The sequence below is a fragment of the Emys orbicularis genome, chromosome 5 (assembly GCF_028017835.1).
Source record: "Emys orbicularis isolate rEmyOrb1 chromosome 5, rEmyOrb1.hap1, whole genome shotgun sequence".
NCBI lineage: Eukaryota > Metazoa > Chordata > Testudines > Emydidae > Emys > Emys orbicularis.
In genome coordinates this window covers 113,139,233-113,163,927 of record NC_088687.1, presented here as the reverse complement: position 1 = coordinate 113,163,927, position 24,695 = coordinate 113,139,233, and the positions used below count along the sequence as shown (strand labels likewise).

Here is a 24,695-nt window from a genome sequence, read left to right as displayed (position 1 = left end):
AAAGTTACTCTAATGCAATAAAATTTAATGTCACTAAAGAATGCCTGTATAGCAATAAAAAGGCTTTCAGACCAGATTCCTTCCTACATTGGAACAGTTAGGAAAGATAGTTTTCTTGTTTTACATGGCAGTGAATAAAGAGACTAAAGCAATAGGACCCAGTCTGAATTAAAGTCCTCACAGGACAGAAAACCCAGTATGGAGTAGCGGACATTTATTTTATTTCTCTTTATTTCTCTCTCAAATGTAGAAAAATAGCATCTATCCAGAACCATTAGACTCTCTGCCATAAATTACTTTAACAAATCAAATCAGAGTCAGAAGAACACAAAACTCCCCTGCGACTTCACTCTCCCCCACAGATCTGTTTCCCCTCAAAAGCCCAATTTTGAACTCTCACAGAGGCACCTTGCAGTATTCCCAGAAGGTCAACAAATCAGAGCTGATTTGGATCAGAGAGGAAAAGCTTGTTCCAAAGCCGAGGGCCTATCAATCTGTCCTGCAGTGGCTCAAAGACATGGGTACCAACTTCAGGGCAGACTGACACGAAGCAGGGCACAAACCCCATATTAGTTGTGAGTTCTGTACTTAGATTTCACCAACAACTATCAAGTGTAAACACCTCAAGCCTATAACAACCTTAACATGGAGTAACAGACAGTCCCCTGGGGTACTTCAATCTATCTTGCCACCCAAGTGTGCCTACCTTTGTGATAGATTGTCCCTTACACCAAAGATCACAGCAATATTCAGGTTACTCCCAAAGGACCAGTCAGTCATCCAAGGTCATTTACACCTTAGATCTCACACCATAGACCCCACTAGTACCCAATCCTATAATAAACTATCTAAAGATGTATTAACTGGGAATAGGAAATGAGTTATTTACAAGTTAAAGCATGTAAATACACACACACACACACACACACGAACGAGTTCTAGTCTTAATTTTCAAGAAGTAATTGAAGCTTCTGTTATAAGCAAGATCTACATGTCCTTTAGGGCTAACCCAGGCCAAGCACTGGGGATCCTTTGCTTATGCTTAGTAATCTTTGCCCCTCACAATCCAAGCATTTTATTCCTTCCCCCCTTTGCTTCGAGTTGCCAGTTCAACTGTTGTGAGGAATTCAGTAGTGCATTTCCTCTTCATGGGAGCTGGGAACAATCAACAAAGGCTTTTGCCCTGTGATATTCTACAATAGTTTGTCTGGTATTGATGGGCCTCTTGTTGGGCAAAAGATAACACCTCCTATTGGAAACTAGTATGTCACACTTGTTAATGCTTCTCTCCTGTCTGGTGATTTACAGTTACTGAGCAAACACTTACCTTTTACCTTATAGCATGGGATACAGATATAAATGAGATTAATGCAGGCAGCAATTTACAAGCATTCCATAATGTCTAAACACTAAGTGCATTTTTATAACCCTAATACCTATTTTAACAATACTAAAACACAAGTGAGCTAGACAGGTTCCAGCTATGTATTTGTCAGTGTTCAGATGAGTCCTAGGTGGAACCTTGTCTTCCAGTATCAAAGGGCCCTTTATGGAGAAAAATCTATTGCCAGTCCAATCTTTTAAATTGAGGCAGATCCAGTTTAAACACCACCTCCATGGATTCCAACTATTGCAGGATGGCACAAGGAGGGAGGTGATCCCCTGAAGTAAGAAAATCTGAGGCTATATAGGACTTTATAAGTAAACACCTTACATTCAATCCAGAAACCAATAGGCAGTGCAGATTACGGAGCACAGGTTTCATGTGCTGTCATGGGGCAGATGAGTTTAATAAGTAGACTTCTGCATTCTCCATCAGTGTAAATTCTGGATTGATTTAAGGTTCAGTTCCATGTTTGTAGACTATACTGCAATAATCCACTCTAGCAGTGAGAAATAAACGGATCATGGGAGCAATCGTTATCTGACCATCAACGATTGGATCAGTTAAGTATAAATATTCAGAAATACACAATTTTTTTAGTTTGGGAATGAATAAATAATGCTTATTATATATCAAAATAACTAATTAAGCATATGTCATTTATAAAAAGCAAGTGTTATTTGTTTTGCTATATCACATTGTGGTTCTTTCATCAGTACTCTTTTACAAGTGTAAATCCCAGAGCCACATTTACATAGTGGATTTTTTTGTTAAATAATTTAAGGGAAATCCCCATTCTACTAATTTTTGACTGCTTTATTATTTTGTTTTTTTGGGGGGGGAGGTTGGGGAGGGTTGTTCGTATGAGTTGCTGGCAGTAACTATAAATCAGTATGGTGTTGTAAAATGTAAGAACTGGGTGGTTTTTAGTTTTACCAGTCACTGTGTTTAACCAAGCAGCTGAATGGGCCCCGTCAGCATTTAGAATATGGTTTTGCACCAAACTAGAGTATACAAAGGATTGTAGAATTCAATTAGTTTTGATAAGAGATTGTGTCTTGGATGCTTGTCTAATGAACTCTATGTATTTCACATTATTCATCTATAGTAGTTTTGTCTGTTTATAGAGAGAGAAGAAACTATACATTAAATCTTTTGATATATTGTTTATTTTCTAAGGAAGAATTTGATACGTTTCAGATAAGGCTATTTCGTGGTTAGTTGAACTAAGAGTAGAGCATCTTGATCCAGTGGGCCTATTTCTTCACTGCCTTGCACTAATTATTTACATCAGTACAATATGGGTGTAAAATACTGCAATTCCAATATGGTAGAGTTTTACATCCAGTTAACACAGATGGACAGGACTACACAATATGCAAGGAAATAGAGAATAAGGTATTTGTATTTGATTTAGGAGCACCACGTCTAGGAAATTTGACAAAGGAAAATAGGCAGCCAATGGGAGCTGGATATTGGAACATATGTGAGAGGAAGTAGGTCTGTTCATAAATATGGTAACTGCACTTCAGAATGGTATACTGATAAACACCCATCCCCTGTCCTCCTCCCCTCATAAATCCCTCCTACAAATACTGCAACTCATGCTTCTGTTCCACTTCAGCTTTTGTAAGTTGTGTGATCATTATTTTACATTTATGAAAATCAGAAATATTATTTCATACTTCATCCCTGTATAATCTCATTATATAGACTGTATGTTGCTCAATATAATATATTTCATGAAGAATATATAGGTTTAATTTTTTGCTTTCCAGCAGGAGGTAAAACAAATCTATGGTATAAAGCATATATGTCTTTCTGTTTTTAAATAATTATGAAAGGACCCAAGGGCACAGGATAGGCATTTTTTTGAGCTGATGTGTAAAACTGAATAAATAATGTCTTGGTTTCAGTGCTTCCTATCTGACTCAGTAGTTCTTCTTTTCCCTTTAAAATAAGGGCACATTACTCATTTTCCATTACTCAGTACTTCACAAAGTAGAAGATGGCAGTACAGATTTATGATATCACTGGTCAGACTGTGAGCCATGGAGGAAAATAAAATTACCACTAATTAAATTTACAAGTATGTTTGCCATCTACAAAAGATCTATTGCATCAAATTGAACAATAGTTTTCCCACACACAAAAATGGATCCAACCTTAACAGTGCATGATATAGATATTATACATTGCTATTTCAATTTATAAAATTAAAATAATAGCATTGCTTTTAAAGGTTAATGGGATACTCAACTGGAAACTATACGTGGTGGGTAATAAAATAGCCGCAATGCAGTATTGGCTTAATTTGCTAAGCGCTGATGCAGTATATCAGATTCGTTTATATTCGGTTGTACGGTGACTTTATCCTTAGAATATAGGAAAACAATAACACATACAAATATCTTCAGTTTTTTATATGAGAACAGATGAGCATATTATACAGGTCTGAAATACAAGTGTTAGCAAGATTTTGCTGTGAAACTGCTTCCCACCACACCAACCTGCAAACCCAATAATTCTTATAAATAAAAACCCAGCAGTCCAGCCCCATTTTCCCCATTTAATAGTAGATTTGTTTGTTTTTTAAATAAGGTCTTATTGGTACTTCTACAAATATACTACACCTCATTTACTAGTATGCTCTGAAATATCAACAAATAAATTAGCCATTCAGTTTCTCTGTCTAAAAGCCTTAGTTTGAACATTTGGTAGAATATGTTTTGTTGTTTCATATTAGCTCAAAGATATTTTTATTCAGGTTTAGCACATTTAGAGCCTGATTTTGAGACGAGCTTCAATCTGACCTTCTTTGTGGATGCAAAAAAATGGAGGTCAGATTCTCAAAGGGTCTGTGCAGCAGGGCAGAAATTCAGGAGAAGTCCCAAGTTAAGCAAACAAAAATTCAGAGGTTTCTGATGTGTGTGTATTTATAGTTAGGAGGTTTTGTTTGTTGATTTTGGGAGTGGGGGGGGTGGTACAATCAAAATAACACAAACCAGCAAAGTTTCTGGCCGTATTCCCTTCACACAGCTGAACCATATTTAAACTTGAAACAAACAAACTATTATAAATGGACCTGCTCATGTGTCTCCAGAATATCATTGTTGTGGGCTTCCCCTCTCCCCCCCCCCCCCCCCACTAAAGAAGTGCTAAGGTTACATGTTGTTACACTGGCCCTTGGAATATAGATGAAACAGCTGTTTGCTAATATCTTAGAAGGAGTACATCAAACGCAGTGTTATTGAAGGAGCTGTGCAAGCCAGTGCGTGTGATAGATTAAACCCACAAAGTTGCACTTACTTGAATACCTATTATAAAGGGGCAAAGCCTTCTTATGGAACTCAGAAATTGGCCTAATAATTTGGATTATATCCCCTCTCTACAAATTGCTAAACAGAACTGTGAAAAAATTTGCTGGAAGAGGCTCCTGGGGCAAATAGAATTTGCTACACATTATCTGAGCTTATCATAGGGTTTGAATATAGTTTCATTGCACCCTGTGGCAAAGAGTTTATTGCAATTTCCTGTGTTATTTTCATTCCAATTGTATAAAATTATTTCAGTTAATTTCTCCACTTGTATCATTCATTCATCCTTGAATTGTTAGTGTGTCTATGAAACAGCACTGTCTTTTGTGTAAACTATAGGGCTGTAATAATGCTGCAGAATAATTTGTTTCAGTGGGAGTGTCCCTTTATTGTAAAATGCCCAGATTCATATCCTCATATCTGGGAAAGGTAAATGCCCCCTCTCTCTCTTAAGTTCTGGTTTATACTTTTGAACCCACGATGTCCACTTGTTTTACTAGTTTATAGTATTATTGTACCCTTATGGAATCCTGTGAAGGGGGATGCTCGCCACTGGCGCCACCTACTTGTCAGGTGGGGATGTGGTAGGCTGTCTTCCTCCTGGGTACCCCTCTTTCGTACTGTTGCTCTGCTCTGTGGTGGTCAGTCCTTGCAGTGATTCTGCCCTCCGGCCAGGTCACGTATTCAAGTCTGTCCTGTTCGGGGTATGAATAACAATTGGGGGAGTCTTCAGGATTAACCAGGAGTCCTCAGGGCTCCTCCCCCAGGTCATATCCCAGACCCTTTGTCTTCAGCGTCTTCTCCCCCCATCTAGGTTCCCTGCATCAGGGTAAGCCACTGTAGCATTCTCTCTCTTTAGGTGTTGATAGGGGAACCTGGGCCCACCCTCTCCACTGGGATCCAGTGCAGAGCCCAGACGTAGGCAGCTAAATCCTGCACCCGCAGGTGCTATGTGGCAGCCTCTATGGATCACTTCCTACCAGTCCCCTCTCTTCCCACAAGGTAAAGTAAAGAATAAAAACAAAAAGATAAAATCTCTGATCTTCAGAGAGTCATAGGTGCCTGCTTTGTAGGCTTGGCCAGGCCTGCGACAGCAAGACCACTTCTGACACTCAGGAGCTCAGCATGGAGGTCAGCTCACTTCCACTGTCTATCTGCCTGCCAGTGAGCCACTCTGTTCCCCTTTTTAAGCAGCTCTTTAACCCCTTCCTTTCCAGTGTGGGATTTGTACACCCTTCACAAGCCCCTTTCATTTTAAAGGATCCCAAAGGGCTTCACAAACTATTTAAAGTACATACAGAATGACTAAAATGCTGCCTCCTTTGTAACAAGGACCACATGGTGTACAACAGTACAGGAATGGAAAATATTGGTCAAGGACACAGAGCACCCCTGTTTCTTTTGTAATCAACAGTATACCCTAAACATCACTGATTGCAACCTACTGTTTAGTAAACAATCAAAGCAACAATAGTAAAGACCAGTATGAAGTGGAGAGGTCTACATTAAAAAGTCAACCAAAGTTACCCCAATTAATTCCTGTTCTGCCATAAGTAAGGGCTTGTCAGCTGCACTCCTGTAGCTCTTTAGTAGAGATGTTCCTATGCCGATGGGAGAGCTTCTTCCATCAGTATAGTTAATTCACCTCCCCAAGAGGTGGTATCTGTGTCGATGAGCACTGTCTACACAGGGTTAGGTCAGTATAACTACGTTGCTCAGGCTGTGGATTTTTCACCTGCCTGAGCAACATAGTTATATCGATATAGGTCTGTAGTGTACACCTGGCCTGAAGGTCTGAACAATTACTTCTTGTGCTGCTACGTGGTAAGTGTTAAGTACATGCCAGCTTTTAAATGGCAACCAGTGTGTAATGTAAACCCACACAAGAGAAGCAGTAAAGTCCCATAGGCCCCACCCAGAATTCCTTCTGATTGCTGGATTAAGGAACCCACTGTGCTAGGTGACATACAAATACAGAATAAAAGGGCAAGCCTTGCCCCAAAGAGCTTGCAGTATAGATGCAACAGTGGGTGTAACACACAGTGAAAAGCAGTAGAGAAGGAATTAAAAGGGAATAATAAGAAGATTTCTTTATACATGCTAATTATTCTCACAGCTAGACAGTTTCGAGTAAGGGGTTTTCATAGATTCATAGATTCTAGGACTGGAAGGGACCTCGAGAGGTCATCGAGTCCAGTCCCCTGCCCGCATGGCAGGACCAAATACTGTCTAGACCATCCCTGATAGACATTTATCTAACCTACTCTTAAATATCTCCAGAGATGGAGATTCCACAACCTCCCTAGGCAATCTATTCCAGTGTTTAACCACCCTGACAGTTAGGAACTTTTTCCTAATGTCCAACCTAGACCTCCCTTGCTGCAGTTTAAACCCATTGCTTCTTGTTCTATCCTTAGAGGCTAAGGTGAACAAGTTTTCTCCCTCCTCCTTATGACACCCTTTTAAATACCTGAAAACTGCTATCATGTCCCCGCTCAGTCTTCTCTTTTCCAAACTAAACAAACCCAATTCTTTCAGCCTTCCTTCATAGGTCATGTTCTCAAGACCTTTAATCATTCTTGTTGCTCTTCTCTGGACCCTTTCCAATTTCTCCACATCTTTTTTGAAATGCGGTGCCCAGAACTGGACACAGTACTCCAGCTGAGGCCTAACCAGAGCAGAGTAGAGCGGAAGAATGACTTCTCGTGTCTTGCTCACAACACACCTGTTAATACATCCCAGAATCATGTTTGCTTTTTTTGCAACAGCATCACACTGTTGACTCATATTTAGCTTGTGGTCCACTATAACCCCTAGATCCCTTTCTGCCGTACTCCTTCCTAGACAGTCTCTTCCCATTCTGTATGTGTGAAACTGATTTTTTCTTCCTAAGTGGAGCACTTTGCATTTGTCTTTGTTAAACTTCATCCTGTTTAACTCAGACCATTTCTCCAATTTGTCCAGATCATTTTGAATTATGACCCTGTCCTCCAAAGCAGTTGCAATCCCTCCCAGTTTGGTATCATCCGCAAACTTAATAAGCGTACTTTCTATGCCAATATCTAAGTCATTGATGAAGATATTGAACAGAGCCGGTCCCAAAACAGACCCCTGCGGAACCCCACTCGTTATGCCTTTCCAGCAGGATTGGGAACTATTAATAACAACTCTCTGAGTACAAATAACAGGAGTACTTGTGGCACCTTAGAGACTAACAAATTTATTAGAGCATAAGCTTTCGTGGGCTACAACCCACTTCTTCGGACCTCTCTGAGTACAGTTATCCAGCCAGTTATGCACCCACCTTATAGTAGCCCCATCTAAATTGTATTTGCCTAGTTTATCGATAAGAATATCATGCGAGACCGTATCAAATGCCTTACTAAAGTCCAGGTATACCACATCCACAGCTTCACCCTTATCCACAAGGCTCGTTATCCTATCAAAAAAAGCTATCAGATTGGTTTGACATGATTTGTTCTTTACAAATCCATGCTGGCTGTTCCCTATCACCTTACCACCTTCCAAGTGTTTGCAGATGATTTCCTTAATTACTTGCTCCATTATCTTCCCTGGCACAGAAGTTAAACTTACTGGTCTGTAGTTTCCTGGGTTGTTTTTATTTCCCTTTTTATAGATGGGCACTATATTTGTCCTTTTCCAGTCTTCTGGAATCTCTCCTGTCTCCCATGATTTTCCAAAGATAATAGCTAGAGGCTCAGATACCTCCTCTATTAGCTCCTTGAGTATTCTAGGATGCATTTCATCAGGCCCTGGTGACTTGCAGGCATCTAACTTTTCTAAGTGATTTTTAACTTGTTCTTTTTTTATTTTATCTGCTAAACCTACCCCCTTCCCGTTAGGCATTCCTTCAGATTTCTCGGTGAAGACCGAAACAAAGAAGTCATTAAGCATCTCTGCCATTTCCAAGTTTCCTGTTACTGTTTCTCCCTCTTCACTAAGCAGTGGGCCTATCCTGTCTTTGGTCTTCCTCTTGCTTCTAATGTATTGATAAAAAGTTTTCTTGTTTCCCTTTATTCCTGTAGCTAGTTTGAGCTCATTTTGTGCTTTTGCCTTTCTAATCTTGATAGTTTTGTTTTGTTAACTATAAGATATGTGTAACACACAAATGAAATAAATACTGCAAGTCCCTGCCAACCATCTAGCTGTTTTTATTTGGCAAAATAAATATCGGTTAGTTCAGGAAGGACATTCCGTACATAAAGGATTGCATAGAAGAAAGCACAAAGATGCCTGTGGGAGAAGTTGACCAATAGGTGATGGACACTGGCTTGCTTTATTCAGAATGTAGATGCTACTTACAAAAGCAAACAAAAATGGTTGTAGCATAAATATTGTGCAGTCTGCCTTCTGTATCCCCTGGTTACCATCCATAGACTGTATTGAAAGTCCTAGAAAGAAATGATAGGATGATTATTTGGTTAATTTAGTGTGATGTATATCAGTTTTAATAGACATAAATATATTCTAATTCAAAAATTTTAGCTTATAGTTTGCATTTATTTTTCAGTTCTGAATAAGATTAGTTAAAGCTAGCCTATTAAAAAGTTCTTGTCTGTTTTTCTGTACATTGAGCCTGACTTTCCTCCAACTATTTTCAGTGTACATCAGGAGTACCTCCATTTAAGTCAACTGATTTGCAGCAGTGTGTAAAACTCAGGAACAGTATTTGGAGAAATTAAAAATTAATCACTTGTGTTAAGCCTTTTGTAGTTATTTTTTGTTAGGTTATCCCAGTGATGAGAAAAGTTGTTTAATGTGAGAAGAAGTAAACTTGAAATATTACATAAATACTGAAAACTTTCCCAGTATCTTCGCTTGTTGCTTTGTTGAAAATAAAATAATTTTCTGACAGTAGATTTGAAACTTCATTCTAAAAAAAGAGCCCAAAACCATGAAAGTATTGTTACTGACATAATTCTAAGAACATTCACATCATCTAATTGACGTTTTATGAACCTCTTGAAAATGTGTTCTACCAACCTAACTATTCTTATCAGATATAAGGATGGCATTAGCAAGAGCCCAGATCAGCAGGCTTGGCAGCCTTTGCAACCCAGCACCTTAAACTTCAAATTTAGCATATTCAGCAGGGTACTTTAGGGTACACAGCCTCAGTACATGAAATTTGATATCTTTGATGTGTGGGCCCAGTGGAAAAAAATTCTGTGTTCTCAATTCTCCCTCTCACAGAAAAGCAGAATTGCTGAGTGTATTGCTGGTGGAGTGATCTGGATGACCAGACATTTGTAGGTGCCTGTACGTGTGTGGAGACTCCCATCTCAGTTAACAAGAGACAGATTTTGGCTGTTAATAGTTTGTGTGAATTTTTATTTCAAATTTTTAACACACATCTTCAACTTTAATTCATGTGTATATTTTAATTTTATGTAAAACTAAAAGAAGAAAGTGTAATACCCAGAATCAGCAACCGATGTCTATATGTGTATGTGGCCATGGCTTCTTGCAATCACATGCAGATAGATTATATCCTATCACTTTAGAAAGATAAGAATTGTTATTGCTAACTTCCCTTCTTATATGTTGGAGTAGTGAAAGATTTTATTCATATAAAATTTGTCACTTAAAGAGAAATGTAAATATAGATATGCACTGTTTATGATTGTAATATAATTTCTTAGAGAAGGCTGTTACATCAAGTTACCATAACTACTGCTGCAGATTACTATTTCATTCATTGCCATTGAATTTATCATCAGACCAATGCAGTCATATTCCATTTTCAAAATTACATAAGTGTCTTGAAAATTAAATCACAGCTTCTTTCTTCCTTTCCTTAAATTGATAATGAATTGGATAAGGACTTGCTACATATACATATAGGATTGTTTTTCAAAGCAAGTTATATGAATACAAACCTTGTAGTAGTTTAAAATCTGGAGATGGACAAACCTTACAGAGTGTGAGGTTTTGTGAATTCCTCATGCTGTTTTTGGGGTTCACAAAACTAGTTTGAGTTCCTCAACTCTGTTTTCTACCGATGGGAAGCCTGAGCTTCCTTAACAATTTATGTTAAGGAAAGAACAGCTTCCAAAAGCTCCACTAAAATTTTTCTTCCCCCTCTCTGCTGTTTATCCAGTCTCTCTCTGCTCTCTGCTTCATTTTTACTCTGGTTTTCTAGAATTCATTTCAGCAGGAAGTTGTTGAGGCAGAGTTTTGCAAGATCCAAAAGGGGTTGGCTATTTAAATAGATAATGTATACAGTAAATGCTAACAAAATTTTTGAAGGGATCTTAAACCTCATTCTTCAGGGTTTAAGCCAATCTCCAATTATTACAGATCAGGACAAGATGTGAGGGCATCTGCCTACTGTCTACTACACCTTCTTCTGAAGCATCTGGTACTGGCCACTAACTGGACAGTATACAGGTCTAGATAGAGCGCGGGTCTGATCCAATGTGGCAACTCCTGTGTTCAGCAGGTTGTTTCCCTCTCTGTCCCTGCTCTTCTCATTTTCAATCTTCTTTCAGTAGAATGTAACATAATTTTGAATCAAACTTTTGAACTCAGTGTTTAAGTGCATTCAAAATTAAGCAAAATCAGTTTGACCACATCTGTTAAAAATGGTATTATTTTGTCACATATTACATGGAATATATATTCTTTTCTAAGGGAACTTTTTATTGTTATGCAGCTCAAGTAATATGAGAAATGTGATTTCTTCTTTGTATTTAATTACAAGTCAGTTACTATAATAAAATATATTTCATAAAGAGGGTAGACTGAATTATAGTGATTGGGATTAATTTTGAAATCCTTTTCTTACATGGTATTCCTTTACAAAAGTTCTTTCATACAGATAAAATATGTACAACAACTTTTAAGTTCCCTTTCATCTTTTTTTTTTTTTTTTTTTGTAGTGATCTCAGTGAAAATCAAATTCAAGCAATTCCAAGGAAGGCTTTCCGTGGGGCCGTAGATATTAAAAATCTGTAAGTAGTTTCCTATTGATCTTTATATTTTGATGGTTATATTTTACTTGCACATTGTCTTTGTTTTATCAGATGTTTTTCTTTTTAAACACTTTTTGTAGCAACTGTTGAGAGAGACTCTTCCTGAAAGTCAAGAGCTTTATTGTTGTTTTAGCAAAAGTATTTAATACGTTTTGAACATCCTAGAATTCCTTTCACCAAATCCAAATGGTTAAAAAGGAATTAAAGATGTCAAAATAGTATATTTCTTTGCTTATGGTAATCTGGGTTTAATATCTGGTCTTCAGGCCTCTTTCAGTGTTTTACTGGAAAATCAAAATATGAGCTATCTTTTCTGACTATAACTATTTCTTGTTAAAAATTCATTCTGCTTAGGGTCTAGAGGGCTGCCTTTTGTTTAATCTTGTAAAAGAGAGAGATTGAGATAATTTTATTCACCAATCCATTAGAATACATTCCTACTTTTTATGTGATTACTTCTCTCACACAGTTTTTCTTTCATGGTAAAGCAAGTCCTTTGTACAGGATTGGTGACATCTTTCTTGAGATGTGGTAGACCCATAACTCATGTGCAATTTTTCATGGCTCCTAAATGTGGAATTTTGTCGGGTCTAAGACAACAAATTGGTGACTTCTGCACTTACCATTCACCAGTTGTAAGTGAATAAATTGCCTTTCATTCTAGTACAGCCAGCAATAGTAAAACAGGACTTTTCAAAGCCCTCTCGTGGATTCCCTTCCGTATACAATTTTCTTCATTTGTTCTTCTGCCTGTAACAAACAGTTTCTGAGAAGAAATGTTGTTCAAATTAAATGTGGGAGGAGGGAAGCTAAAAAGCAAAGCAAATAATGGTGGAACACTGCATAGCTTGTAATGAGACAGCCTGAGACCTGGAAGGGAAACACGTTTGTATGCTAATCTAAAACTTTCTGCATCTGGTATCAGGCCAGCAAATTAAGTGGGCCTGTTGGATTAAACTCTTCTTGCCTAATTTCATGTCTAGAGCTTCAGCTTCAGAAAAGGGTTCAGGAACTTTCTTTGAGTCTATTTACAGAGATTCAAACAGCTCTGCCTCCCTGACCCTAATATTCATCCCACTCCAGGGTCTGCACAATCTTTTTTGTGCACCATCCTCCTTATCTCACTTTGGCAGTCTCTGTAGACCCTTTTTCTTTAAGAGCATCAAGCTCCTGTAGCCTCTATAATGACCTGTCATCTCCTATGTTCTTCAGTGTGCTTAGGTGTGTAGGAGAGCATCGTCTAGCGAGAATACTAGCATTTATAGGTAAGGGAGGCAAATGAATTTTGTAAACTGATTTCCAGAAATGTTGCTCAAGGTGTGTTGGTTTTGTTTTGAGTTTTAATTTTTGGCATTTTGGGGCTCCCAAATTGAAGCCATTATTACCGGTATTTCAAGTCTAAGAAAAATTTTGCTACCACTAGAGGACAATATTTCTCTGAATGATCCTTTGCATAAGAAAATTGATATGGCTCTAAAAAGAACTTTGAATAGTAATGAGTCTGAGAGCGTCAATGGGAACTTTCTAATGTGGGGTGAGATTTAAGAATGCCAGAAATATCCCAGTCCATTGTAATTTAGACTCCAGTTTCCTGCATGACACATCACAGAATTACCTCTAGGATTTAACATATATTCTAGTGTGGTAGCCTGCAGAGCAGTTTGCCTAAAGTTCTGGAATCAAATCCCTTATAATCATTCTGTACACACCAATAGTGATGTTTAAAGCCTTTCCTCTTTTGGGGATAATCCATGCAAAGCTATCAGCAAGGTCCTAACAATACCAAAAAGTCCAAATCCTATTTGTGGCACCAAAATGTTGAATTTCAGAATGGATACCATAGATTGCCTCCTTTTCTTGTGGTCCAAAGGAGAATATTTTCTCAGATCTTTGTCACTAGTAGAACAAAAGGAAATATCAAAAAGTTTTCCACAGAAATACCTATACATAATCTGACTAGTCAATGCCAGTATCTCTTTGCCATCTCGTAGTGGAATGTATATCATTGGGTTGGGTGGTCTGTGTGTAACTTGTAATGACAGACGAGTGCTAGCATTTATGAAATTAAATCTTGTATCCAGAAAATGGATGCCCTCCAAACCTCTCTGCAGACTTGAAAAAGAGAGGCACAATTTAAAACCACAATCTCCTATCCATAGAAGCAATATCTGTCAAGATCAGATAGATAGCAAACACTGTATTCTGTTTGATTATCCAAGAGAAGTCAGGAAACAATTGACCAATTGTGGGTTTAGAGAGATTGAACTAATTTGCAAACAAAAGCCATTACAAAATAGAGTGGTTAAAATCTATTTTCTATCCATCAATTCAGGTGATTAATATTCAACCACCAAAGTATTTCCATCGCCTCATTGAGTATTTATTATCACCAATATTTAAGGTTTGTTCTAATCTCAGCATTTCCAATGTAGTACTCTGATCTTTGATCTGCCCATGACCTTAAGAATCTTCATTGAAACTATAATTTCGATGAAGATTCTTAAGGTCATAGTAGCAGAGATAAGGAAGGTGATAGTAGCAGAGATAAGGAATAGAGTAAAAGTAGGAATCAAATATTGGGACAATTTGCTAATTCAAACTCCATCATGTCCAGAATTTATTCTTAACCCTACAGTTGATGTTCATCAGGAGTCAAGAGACAGCACAGTCTGGCAATGCATTTCAGTGCAGTAAAATAATGGCCTTCCAATCTGCCACAAGAGTGAGCAAAATAAAACAAAAGTTTGGTCAGCTCAGCTAGATGGGATTACTTCCACAAAGAAGCATGCTGTCTTTCTTGGGTCTTTCTGGTTTCTTGCCTCAGAGTTAGCTCCTATGCAGAGTACACTCCAGAGCCCTCTTGCTGCTTCTACAAAGAAAGAGTTCAGCTTCCATAGAACTTGGACAAAATCATCCTTACCAGGGCAATCTCAAGCTTTCTTTAATATTATGCATAAGATATCCCCATTTTCAGAGGACTTGAGAGCCAGAATTGCTAGTGTATTCTGACAGATGTCAATCTCTTGGGATAGCTAGTTCACCTACCTCACCAACTCATACATTAAATCTGACTAGGTCAGAGATATGTGTTCACATAAACACCTTAGAAAAAAGAGCAGTATAGGAGGCTCAGAACAGGTTTTGTTGGACTCTGAAACATATGAAGTTCTCAGGGACAATTCAGCAGTGCTATAGAGACTATTAAAATGTCAACATTTACTAACATTTACCACAATTATGATTGACCTCTCCTGTCCTAAGTAGAGGGGGAAATGGTGGTCATCTTGGACAACACTGGATGGTAACTCTCCAAGCCTGAATTTTCCTCTTCAGGAGCACTGCCTTCACCCATGTGAAGACCACCCTTGTCAATATTGTTGCTCTTAGCTACAATCATTGATGTTATGCTTCAGTTTAGGTGATCCATGCTGTCAAGCCACCATATCTGGATCCAACTGTTGGAAACAGAGAAAGTTTGGTTTCTGTTTTGAGAATGATCAGTGCATTTTGACCTCTGAATCTTCCCTCTTTACCATATTTATTTTTTCAGAAGGGATTACAAAAGTTCTTAACACTGTTAATTCGTCTTGTGCCCTTGTGATTGAGATAAGATCCAGGGTTGTCTAGATTCTTATATGGCAATCATCACTGTAGTATCTGAGCACCTCACATATATTAATGGAATTTTCCTCACTAAGCTGATGAAGTAGAAAAGTATTATCCCCATTTTACAAAGGGGGAACTGAGGTATAAAATGATTAAGTGCCTGTGTACCCAAAATGTCACATGAATTCTGTGGCAGAGGTGAGAATTGAACTTAGACCTTCTGAGTCCCAGGTCAGTGCCTTCACTGCATACTCCTGGGGGAATTCTGTGCCAAAAAATTAACACTTCTGCACACAATATTTTAAAGTCCTGCAAAATTCTGCATATTTTAATTGTCAAAATAATGCAATATACTCCAGCTGATTTCAATTATTTTGGTAATTAATTAATGTACAATACAATGGATGGAGAATGGGAGTGGGGAGTACTGGAGAAAATCCCCAAACCCCCTTGCCTAATAGTAATGTAGCTAGTAATGATCCTTTATTTTGAGTGATTAGTCAACAAATATATGCAGCTATGTGCTCAGTGTTGCATCATAGGTAACTGAAGAGTAAGTGAGGGTGCCTGGGGAATTAAACTCACAATTTATATTGGCTACTGACCATCTCCAGAAAGGAGCAAATTTTGATAAGAAATGTTTTCAGTCAAAAAATTTAGACCAGTTCTAATCACTAAAGCACCATAAGCACTTATAAAGCCATATTGTCCTTTATACCACTCTGGCAATGTAAAGGAACCTTAAAACTTTTACACTTGTTTGTGAATTCCCCCAGGAGTATAAAAGACAATGGGAACAATTAACTAAGCAGGCAGGCTGCTACATTCTGTTCTGCCTCAGGGGACAGAACCTACCTACCCCTCAGAAACACCTCGAAATCCTGCCCCTCCATGCCGAGCGTGCTGCAATATCAAGTAAGAGGGATGGAGTGTGTGTCTCTCTCTCATGCACGACTGCCCCCTCCCACCCCTCAGCCACGATTGAACCGACCTGCCTGTGCTGCTAAGGAGGGGCATATGACCGCTCTCATGGCTTCCCTTTGCTTCCCCGTCAGAAGTCATTTTTCCGAAGGGAAACAAAGAAATCTGCGGAGGACATGAATTCTGCACATGTGCAGTGACACAGAATTCCCCCAGGAGTAACTGCAAAGCCATCTCTCTTAATCTTCTGTGACCCGACTCCCTGTTAGTGCAGTTCGTAAAGGCAGACACCTTAATTCACCCTCATGTCTGCAGTATTGCTCCATCTAAGGACACACATTCTCATTTCCAGCTATCTCTGAACTTCCTTTTTCAGCCCCTTGCTGCTATTTCCTCTGTTTCCTGCCTTTTTCTGAAACTCTTCTTACCTAATTATTCTTCAGGACAAGGTGACATTGAGTAGTGGAGTCTAGTGATATATGAAAGTGGGTCCAAGTCCATTAAAAACAGTGGATAAAGGTAGTAAAACAAAGTTGGCAAAGGTTGTTCTGCCTGTCCGTGGAGTATTACAGACTTGGACACCTGTGTTTCTAGTGACACCCTTTAGCTGGCACATCCCTACTGGCTGCTTGTCTCAAGAAATAAGGAAGTCCTGAACTTTTTCATCCCTGCTGCATATAATATAGCCCCCCTCCAGCTTTTCCCCCATATAGTCTAGTATTTTATAATTAAGTGTTGGCTTTATTGATCCCATGTGGTCTGAAATGGCATGTGAAGGGTGCTGAAATACAGAGTCTGTGTGCCAGTGTTTCTGCACAGGAGTATCACCGCCATGTGGAATAATCTCAATGTACTATATGTGTACTGATCTAGGCTCATATGCCACATTTTTCTTAATAACATCATCATAATTTATGTATGCCATAGCTTGATTTAAAGTGTTTAGGAACAATAGTCTTTGGATGCCTTATGTGAAGACAATTGAATTTTAGAAGGAGGAGACAACTAATGGGTGATCAAAATAAATCTGTTTACTGATTAGTTACTACCGCTACCTGTGCAAATGAAGAAGGAACTGAAACTCATTCATTCTAAATTAGCATATTGAGAGGATGAATAAATAATTAGCAGGTTAAACATCTGCATTTCTTAAAGGGTGAATGCTTTTGGTTAAGATTATTAGTCTGCATCATATTGTTTTAGCTTCTAAGCTCAGACTTCAGCAAGTTTCAGATATTAGCACTTCATGTGGGGTTTTCTTAGAGCAGTGGCTCTCAACCTTTCCAGAGTACTGTACCCCTTGCAGGAGTCTGATTTGTCTTGCGTAACCCCAAGTTTCACCTCACTTAAAAATGACTTGCTTACAAAATCAGACATAAAAATACAGAAGTGTCACAGCACACTATTAATGAAAAGTTGCTTACTTTCTCATTTTTACCATATAATTATGAAATAAATCAATTGGAATATAAATATTGTACTTCCATTTCAGTGTATAGTATATAGAGCAGCATAAACAAATCACTGTCTGTATGAAATTTTAGTTTGTACTGACTTCACTAGTGCTTTTTATGTAGCCTGTTGTAAAACTAGGCAAATATCTAGATGAGTTGAGGTACACCCTCGTAGACCTCTGTGTACCCCCAGGTGTACACGTACCCCTGGTTGAGACCACTCTTTTAGAGGATGAGAAGGAAAGACCAAAATTGTTCATTTAAAGTAAATTATAGGGTGGATACTTGGATGTATGATATGTTAGCAACAAGAAGGTGGTCAAGGAAAGTGTGGGCCCCTTACTGAATGGGGGAGGCAACCTAGTGACAGAGGATGTAGAAAAAGCTAATGTACTCAATGCTTTTTTTGCCTCTGTCTTCACGAACCAGGTCATCTCACAGATTACTGTACTGGGCAGCACAGTATGGGGAGGAGGTGACCAGCCCTCTGTGGAGAAAGAAGTGGTTCAGGACTATTTAGAAAAGCTGGACGAGCACAAGCCCATGGGGCCGGATGCACTGCATCCGAGGGTGCTAAAGGAGTTGGTGGATGTGATTGCAGAGCCATTGGCCATTATCTTTGAAAATTCATGGCGATTGGGGAAGGTCCCGGATGACTGGAAAAAGGCTAATGTAGTGCCTTAAAAAAGGGAAGAAGGAAGATCTGGGGAACTACAGGCCAGTCAGCCTCACTTCTGTCCCAGAATAAATCATGGGGCAGGTCCTCAAGGAATCAATTTTGAAGCACTCAGAGGAGAGGAAAGTGATCAGGAACAGTCAGCATGGATTCACCAAGGGAAAGTCACGCCTGACTAACCTAATTGCCTGCTATGTTGAGATAACCTGCTCTGTAGATGAGGGGAAAGCAGTGGATGTGTTATTCCTGGACCTTAGCAAAGCTTTTGATTCGGTCTCCCACAGTATTCTTGCCAACAAGTTAAAGAATGGGCTGGATGAATGGACTATAAGGTGGATAGAGAGCTGGCTAGATCATCGGGCTCAAAGTGTAGTGATCAATGGCTCCATGTCTAGTTGGCAGCCGGTATCAAGCGGAGTGCCCCAAGGGTCGGTCCTGGGGCCGGTTTTGTTCAATATCTTCATTAATGATCTGGAGGATGGCGTGGATTGCACCCTCAGCAAGTTTGCAGATGACACTAAACTGGGAGGAGTGGTAGATACGCTGGAGGGTAGGGATAGGATACAGAGGGACCCAGACAAATTAGAGGATTGGGCAAAAGAAATCTGATGAGGTTCAACAAGGACAAGTGCAGAGTCCTGCACTTAGGACGGAAGAATCCCATGCACTGCTACAGACTAGGGACCGAATGGCTAGGCAGCAGTTCTGCAGAATAGGACCTAGGAGTTACAGTGGATGAGAAGCTGGATATGAGTCAACATTGTGCCCTTGTTGCCAAGAAGGCTAACGGCATTTTGAGCTGTATAAGTAGGAGCATTGCCAGCAGATGGAGGGACGTGATCGTTCCCCTCTATTCTGCATTGGTGAGGTCTCATCTGGAATACTGTGTCCAGTTTTGGGCCCCACACTACAAGAAGGATGTGGAAAAACTGAGGCTTAACTCACAAACATTCCTGTACCTGTACATAGCAGCATGCCATAAACATGTTATAAAAAATTATTAAAGAAAATCACCCAAACATCTACTATTGAATAGTACTGTTGACCTTCTGAGATTGAAAACTTCGCTAATTGGAGTTACATTTTATGTCCAGGTAAGGGGTGAAGGATACTAATGATGAGCATTACAAGTACTGGACTCTTCTCAGATGATGATGATATAGTATTCCATTCCATTCCAACTGCAAATGTATGGGCTATACATCTGCACAAATGTTGACCCAGATGTGTTCCCTGCCTGGGACATACACCAGTATTATGAAGATGGTAGCTGTTACTATAGGTAGTGCCAACATCCCCTTCAACACAAAAATCTAGCACAAAAAACAAAAGGGAAAAAATCTATTTCCATAAGATTGTTTGGAGTACATGTATTTCCAGTAACATGTAGAAATTTTTTTTGACATGTGCTGGTATATCTATCAATCTATTCTCACCTTACAATTTCTTCAAAGTCAATGAGAACTATGTGTGTGGAATGAAGGGAAAATGGGTAAAATTTTCAAAAACCTCCTAAGTGATTCCTAATGCTTATCTACACATGCAGTTATTTCCCAATAGCTATTCCAGAATAACTGTGTGGAAACTCTTATTCTGGAATAAGAATACTCTTTTCCAAATTAGCTTAATCTACTTTGGAACTGAATTAAGCTACACTAGAAAAAGGCAATCTTATTCTAAAATAAGAGTTTCTACATCTAGAATTATTCCAGAATTGCTATTCTACTTTAAATTAACCTCCCACTTTGATCATGCCAACCCAACCTAATTTCCTTCTTTGACAGGGTTACTGGCCTTGTGGCTAGGAGAGAAGCTGTAGACACGCTATATCTTGATTTTAGTAAGACTTTTGATGCAGTCCCACATAACATTCTCAAGCAAATGAGATGAAATTATTATAAGATGAGCACACAATTGGCTGAAAAACTGTACTCAGAGTAATTATCAATGGTTTGGTGTCAAACCGGGAGGATGTATCTAGTTGAGTCCTGCACGTAATCTGTCCTGGGTCCAGTGCTATTCAATATTTCCATCAATGACTTGGATAATGGATTGGAGAAAGTGCTTATAAAATTGGGGGATGTCACCAAGCTTGGAGGAATTGCAAGCAGTTTGGAAGACAGGATTAGAATTCAAAATGACCTTGAAAAATTGGAGAAATGGTCTGAAATCAACAAGATGAAATTTAGTAAAGACAAGTGCAAAGTCCTACACTTGGGAAGTAAAAATCAAAAGCACAACTACATAATGGGGAACAACTGACTAGGCAGTAGTACCACTGAAAAAGATCTGGGTTTAAAGTGGATCACAAATTGAATATGAGTCAACAATATGATGCAGTTGTGAAAACAGTTAATATCATTCTTTACTGTATTATTAATAGAAGTGTCACATGCGAGACATGGGAGGTAATTGTCCCACTGTGAGGCCTCAGCTGGAGTGTTATATCCAGTTCTAGATGCCACATTTTAGAAAAGATGTGTACAAATTGTAGAGTCCAGAGGAGAGCAACAAAAATGATAAAAGGTTTAGAAAACCTGACTTATGAGGAAAGTTTAAAACATTTGTCTAGTCTTGAGAAGAGAATGCTGAAGGAGGACCTGATAAGTTTTCAAATAGAATCATAGAATATCAGGGTTGGAAGGGACCTCAGGAGGTCATCTAGTCCAACCCCCTACTCAATGCAGGACCAATCCCCCTTAAATATGTTAAGGTATGTTATAAAGAAGATAGTGATCAATTATACTCTGTCCACTGAAGGTAGGACAAGAAATAATAGGCTTAATCTGCAGCAAGGGAGATTTAGGTTAGATATTAGGATGAACTTTCTAACTATAAGGGTGTTAAGCACTAGAATAGGCTTCCAAGGCAGGTTGTGGAATCCTTGCCAGTGGAGATTTTTAGGGACAGGTTTAACATCTGTCAGGGATGGGCTAGTTATACTTGTTCCTGCCTCAGTTTGTGGGGTGCATGACATGACCTCTCGAGGTCCCTTCCAGACCTACATTTCTATGATTTTGTGATCTTCCATGTGTAGACAAGACCTAAGTCCTATTTTAAAAACTCATTTAACAGCCGAAGAATCTTTGAAAGGCAATGAGTTCCTAAGTCACTTTCGAATTCTAAGTTCTGTAGGCACTTTTAAAGTTTTTTACCCAATATACCCTTTTTGTTGTATATAAAATGGCCTGCTGTAATACCTAGGCTACTAAAAATAATTTTGAAGAAGCTTTTACTGAGGATCCTTTATAACTTCACTTCATCAGCACAGATATTGGACTTCATATGAAACAATATATCTCAGGATTTTATACTACTGCTCATCACTATAGTATCTGAATACAGATGGTGACATGGAATCCTGTTTTGTTACAAATATGTAACTTGTGGCAGATTTGTGAACTTGGGCTGAATTTCAGACCCACTGAAAGGATTTATGGTTCTGACCCTCACCATGGCAAAACTCTGTGCTTTCAACCTGAATTTCAAATCAAAGCTCACTGGGTGTGAACTCACCCAAGTCCCTCTTCGTCCCCTCCCCTCGCCCATTGTGGTGTTTGGCACTTTAGGTAGTGGGTAGCTGAGGCAGAGCAGGACCTCTGAGAATAATTAAACAAGTTATTTTATCTGAATGACACTAAATATTAGGCAAATAGATGACATCTGCAGTGCTGCATTGATATGTGGTTTCATCCTTTATACAGCACTAATGTAAGTGCCAATCACAAACATTTCCCCCAAAAATGTTTTATGGCATCTCTTTGCCAGGCAGAGTAAAAATAACTAGACTTTCCCTAATGAAAACTGGGCCGGGAGACCCAGGGTCTTCCCTGGGAAAATATTGGAAAATGATATGTTTGGAAAATGTGCTTTCATGTGCACAGAGAGGCTGTTAATATTTCTTTCTAACTAGGCTTGTAATTAACTTTCCAGCTCACTCCTACACCAGCCAGGAAGTGGGTCTCCATTCTTTAAAGCTCAAATGGTTTTGATCAAGGTAAACCTTAGAAAATCAGGTATCAGGGATGGTCGAGGTTGGTTTTTACCATCTTAAAAATATCTTCTGTCTTCAGTCTTGTCTGTTGTATATGTCTGACAAATACTGTGCTACCTTTTTGTGGTATTTGGGCTGGTTTATTACATTGTGTTGTATTATAAACTATTAGAAAAGCTGTTTTGTCATTTACAGCAATTGCAGAATCAGGTTACTCTATTATTATTGGAAGTGGACAGAGGAAATTTAGTACTCTGCATCATCCATCACATTATCCAAGGACTGGGTTAAAAATTTTGCACTAGGTTCCAAACAATGTACTGAGTTTTTAAAACTATAAACCATCTCGCCTTCTTAAGTCAAAAAGACAGAGATTGTTGAAGATTGACGTTTGCAGCAGAAAGGGTTTGGCATGTCTGTCTGTTTCTGTGGTCATGGCCTTAGGGAAAGCCTGTGCTGACTGAGGCCCTTTCGAATGGAGTTGGAAAATTTTATTTAAGATGGCCTTAGATTTGATTTATCTTTTATCTAAATGTTATTGTAATGTAAGGGATAGCTCCGTGGTTTGAGCATTGGCCTGCTAAACCCAGGGTTGTGAGTTCAGTCCTTGAGGGGGCCATTTAGGGAACTGGGGTAAAAATCTGTCTGGGGATTGGTGCTGCTTCGAGGAGGGGGTTGGACTAGATGACCAGCTGAGGTCCCTTCCAACCGTGATATTCTATGTAATGTAAAGTCCTAACAACATTATTATTTACTAAGGCCCAGATTTTTAAAGGTATTTAAGATGTTGCTCTGCTCTGCTCTGCTCAGCATTAGGAGCGTTAGAGCCTAAATCTTAGTCATAGTCAATGCCTTAGGCCTAAGTGCCTTAGTTACTTTTTAAAATGACTTAGGTTCCTAAGTCACTCAGGCTTTTCAGTGCGGAGGGGATCAAGGTCTAAATACCTTTATAAATCTGGGCCTAAGTCCTTACAATATGCTTTGTATGTACAGTACAGCCCCTGTCCCAAGGAGATCACATACTAAGACAGACAGTTAAGAAAGGACAAAATAGGAGACCCAGAAGAAAGTATTGCCACAGCTGGCTTTACATTTTTCTGTTAATGGGTCTCATGGTAGACATGGGTGTTTTAAAAGGATTTATTTAGTCCAGGGGACTGGACTAGATGACCTCTCAAGATCCCTTCTAGTCCTACAATTCTATGATTCTATATGAGGAAAGGCAGGGGAGCCGATGCACTGGGATTGAGCATAGAACAAGGCATGGAGATAGGATTACACTAAGGAAATAAAGGAGACATGAAAGTTTAACTAAGGATAAAATTATGATTATGAGCTTCTGTTAAATTAATGAAAGGAGAGGAGTGAAAGTGACTAAATGTTTGTCATTTTTTGTAAGTGTAGATTTTTTTAATGTGTAGGTGTATATTTTATAGTCCAGTAGATCTGCATGTGGCACTGTGACAGGGCTCCCTTCTCCACTCTTTTGGACCACCACACACAGGCTGGATGATTCCCATGATTATAAGCACCAGTGTGTCATTTATTAGGCCCCCTCCACCAGTTCACTTGTATGTTGCTGCACAAAGCTGTACTGATGGACATAAACTTCCCCCTTAGCCCACTCTCTGGGAAGCAAGAGGGAAAGCTCTCCTCATACTGTGGCTCCTGGTGCCCTGCCAGCCCTCCTCCCCCTTCGCTTCCTTCCTCTCCTTTAACAGTTCCCAGCTGATGGGTGAATTGTTCTCATTAGCTCATCAGCCCCCCTGCGTAATTAAGCCATTAAGCCATAGTACCTTAGTGATGAGGTGCTAGTCAGTTCTAGACTCCTAGCACTCTGTCATAAGCACTCACCAAAGACACTGATGACAACAGATACTAAGGGCATGTCTACACTGGCAGAGTTACAGCACCGGCAGTTACAGCACCACTCAGAGAGCACTGAAGGAAAACCGATGTTGTGTGTTCACACTGTCAGCGGCCTGCGCAATAGCGTGTTCGCACTTGCAGCACTTGGCAGCGGTATTCGAAGCGGTGCACACTGGGCGGTTATTCCACAGCGCATCTCTTCCTCTTCTGCCGCTAAGAGTTGCGGGAAAGCGGAGAGAGTCCTGAGGCATCCTGGGTCCTGTTCCAATGCCCTGTGATGCATTGCTTCACATCCTAGCGATCCCTGTGCTTCCGTCCTCATTTGGCGCCATCTTTCAACGGTTTGTGTACTGCGCTCTCTGCCTCTTTGGTCTGCAGGAATGGATCCCACACTGTTGACCAATATGCTGCTCGCTCTGACCAACACATCACGAGTAGCAGTGGAGTTATTCCTTCAACTACAAAGGCAAGAGGAGTGC

General features: G+C 39.3%; 1 protein-coding gene across 1 annotated transcript in view; it reads left to right on the top strand.

Annotated features, from left to right (window-relative positions):
* SLIT2 (slit guidance ligand 2) overlaps nucleotides 1-24,695 on the top strand; it is a 419,446-nt gene that overhangs the window by 239,650 nt on the left and 155,101 nt on the right. The window contains exon 5 of the mRNA XM_065405536.1: nucleotides 11,604-11,675. Coding sequence (XP_065261608.1) covers nucleotides 11,604-11,675 — 72 coding nt within the window. The remainder of the gene's footprint in view (nucleotides 1-11,603; nucleotides 11,676-24,695) is intronic.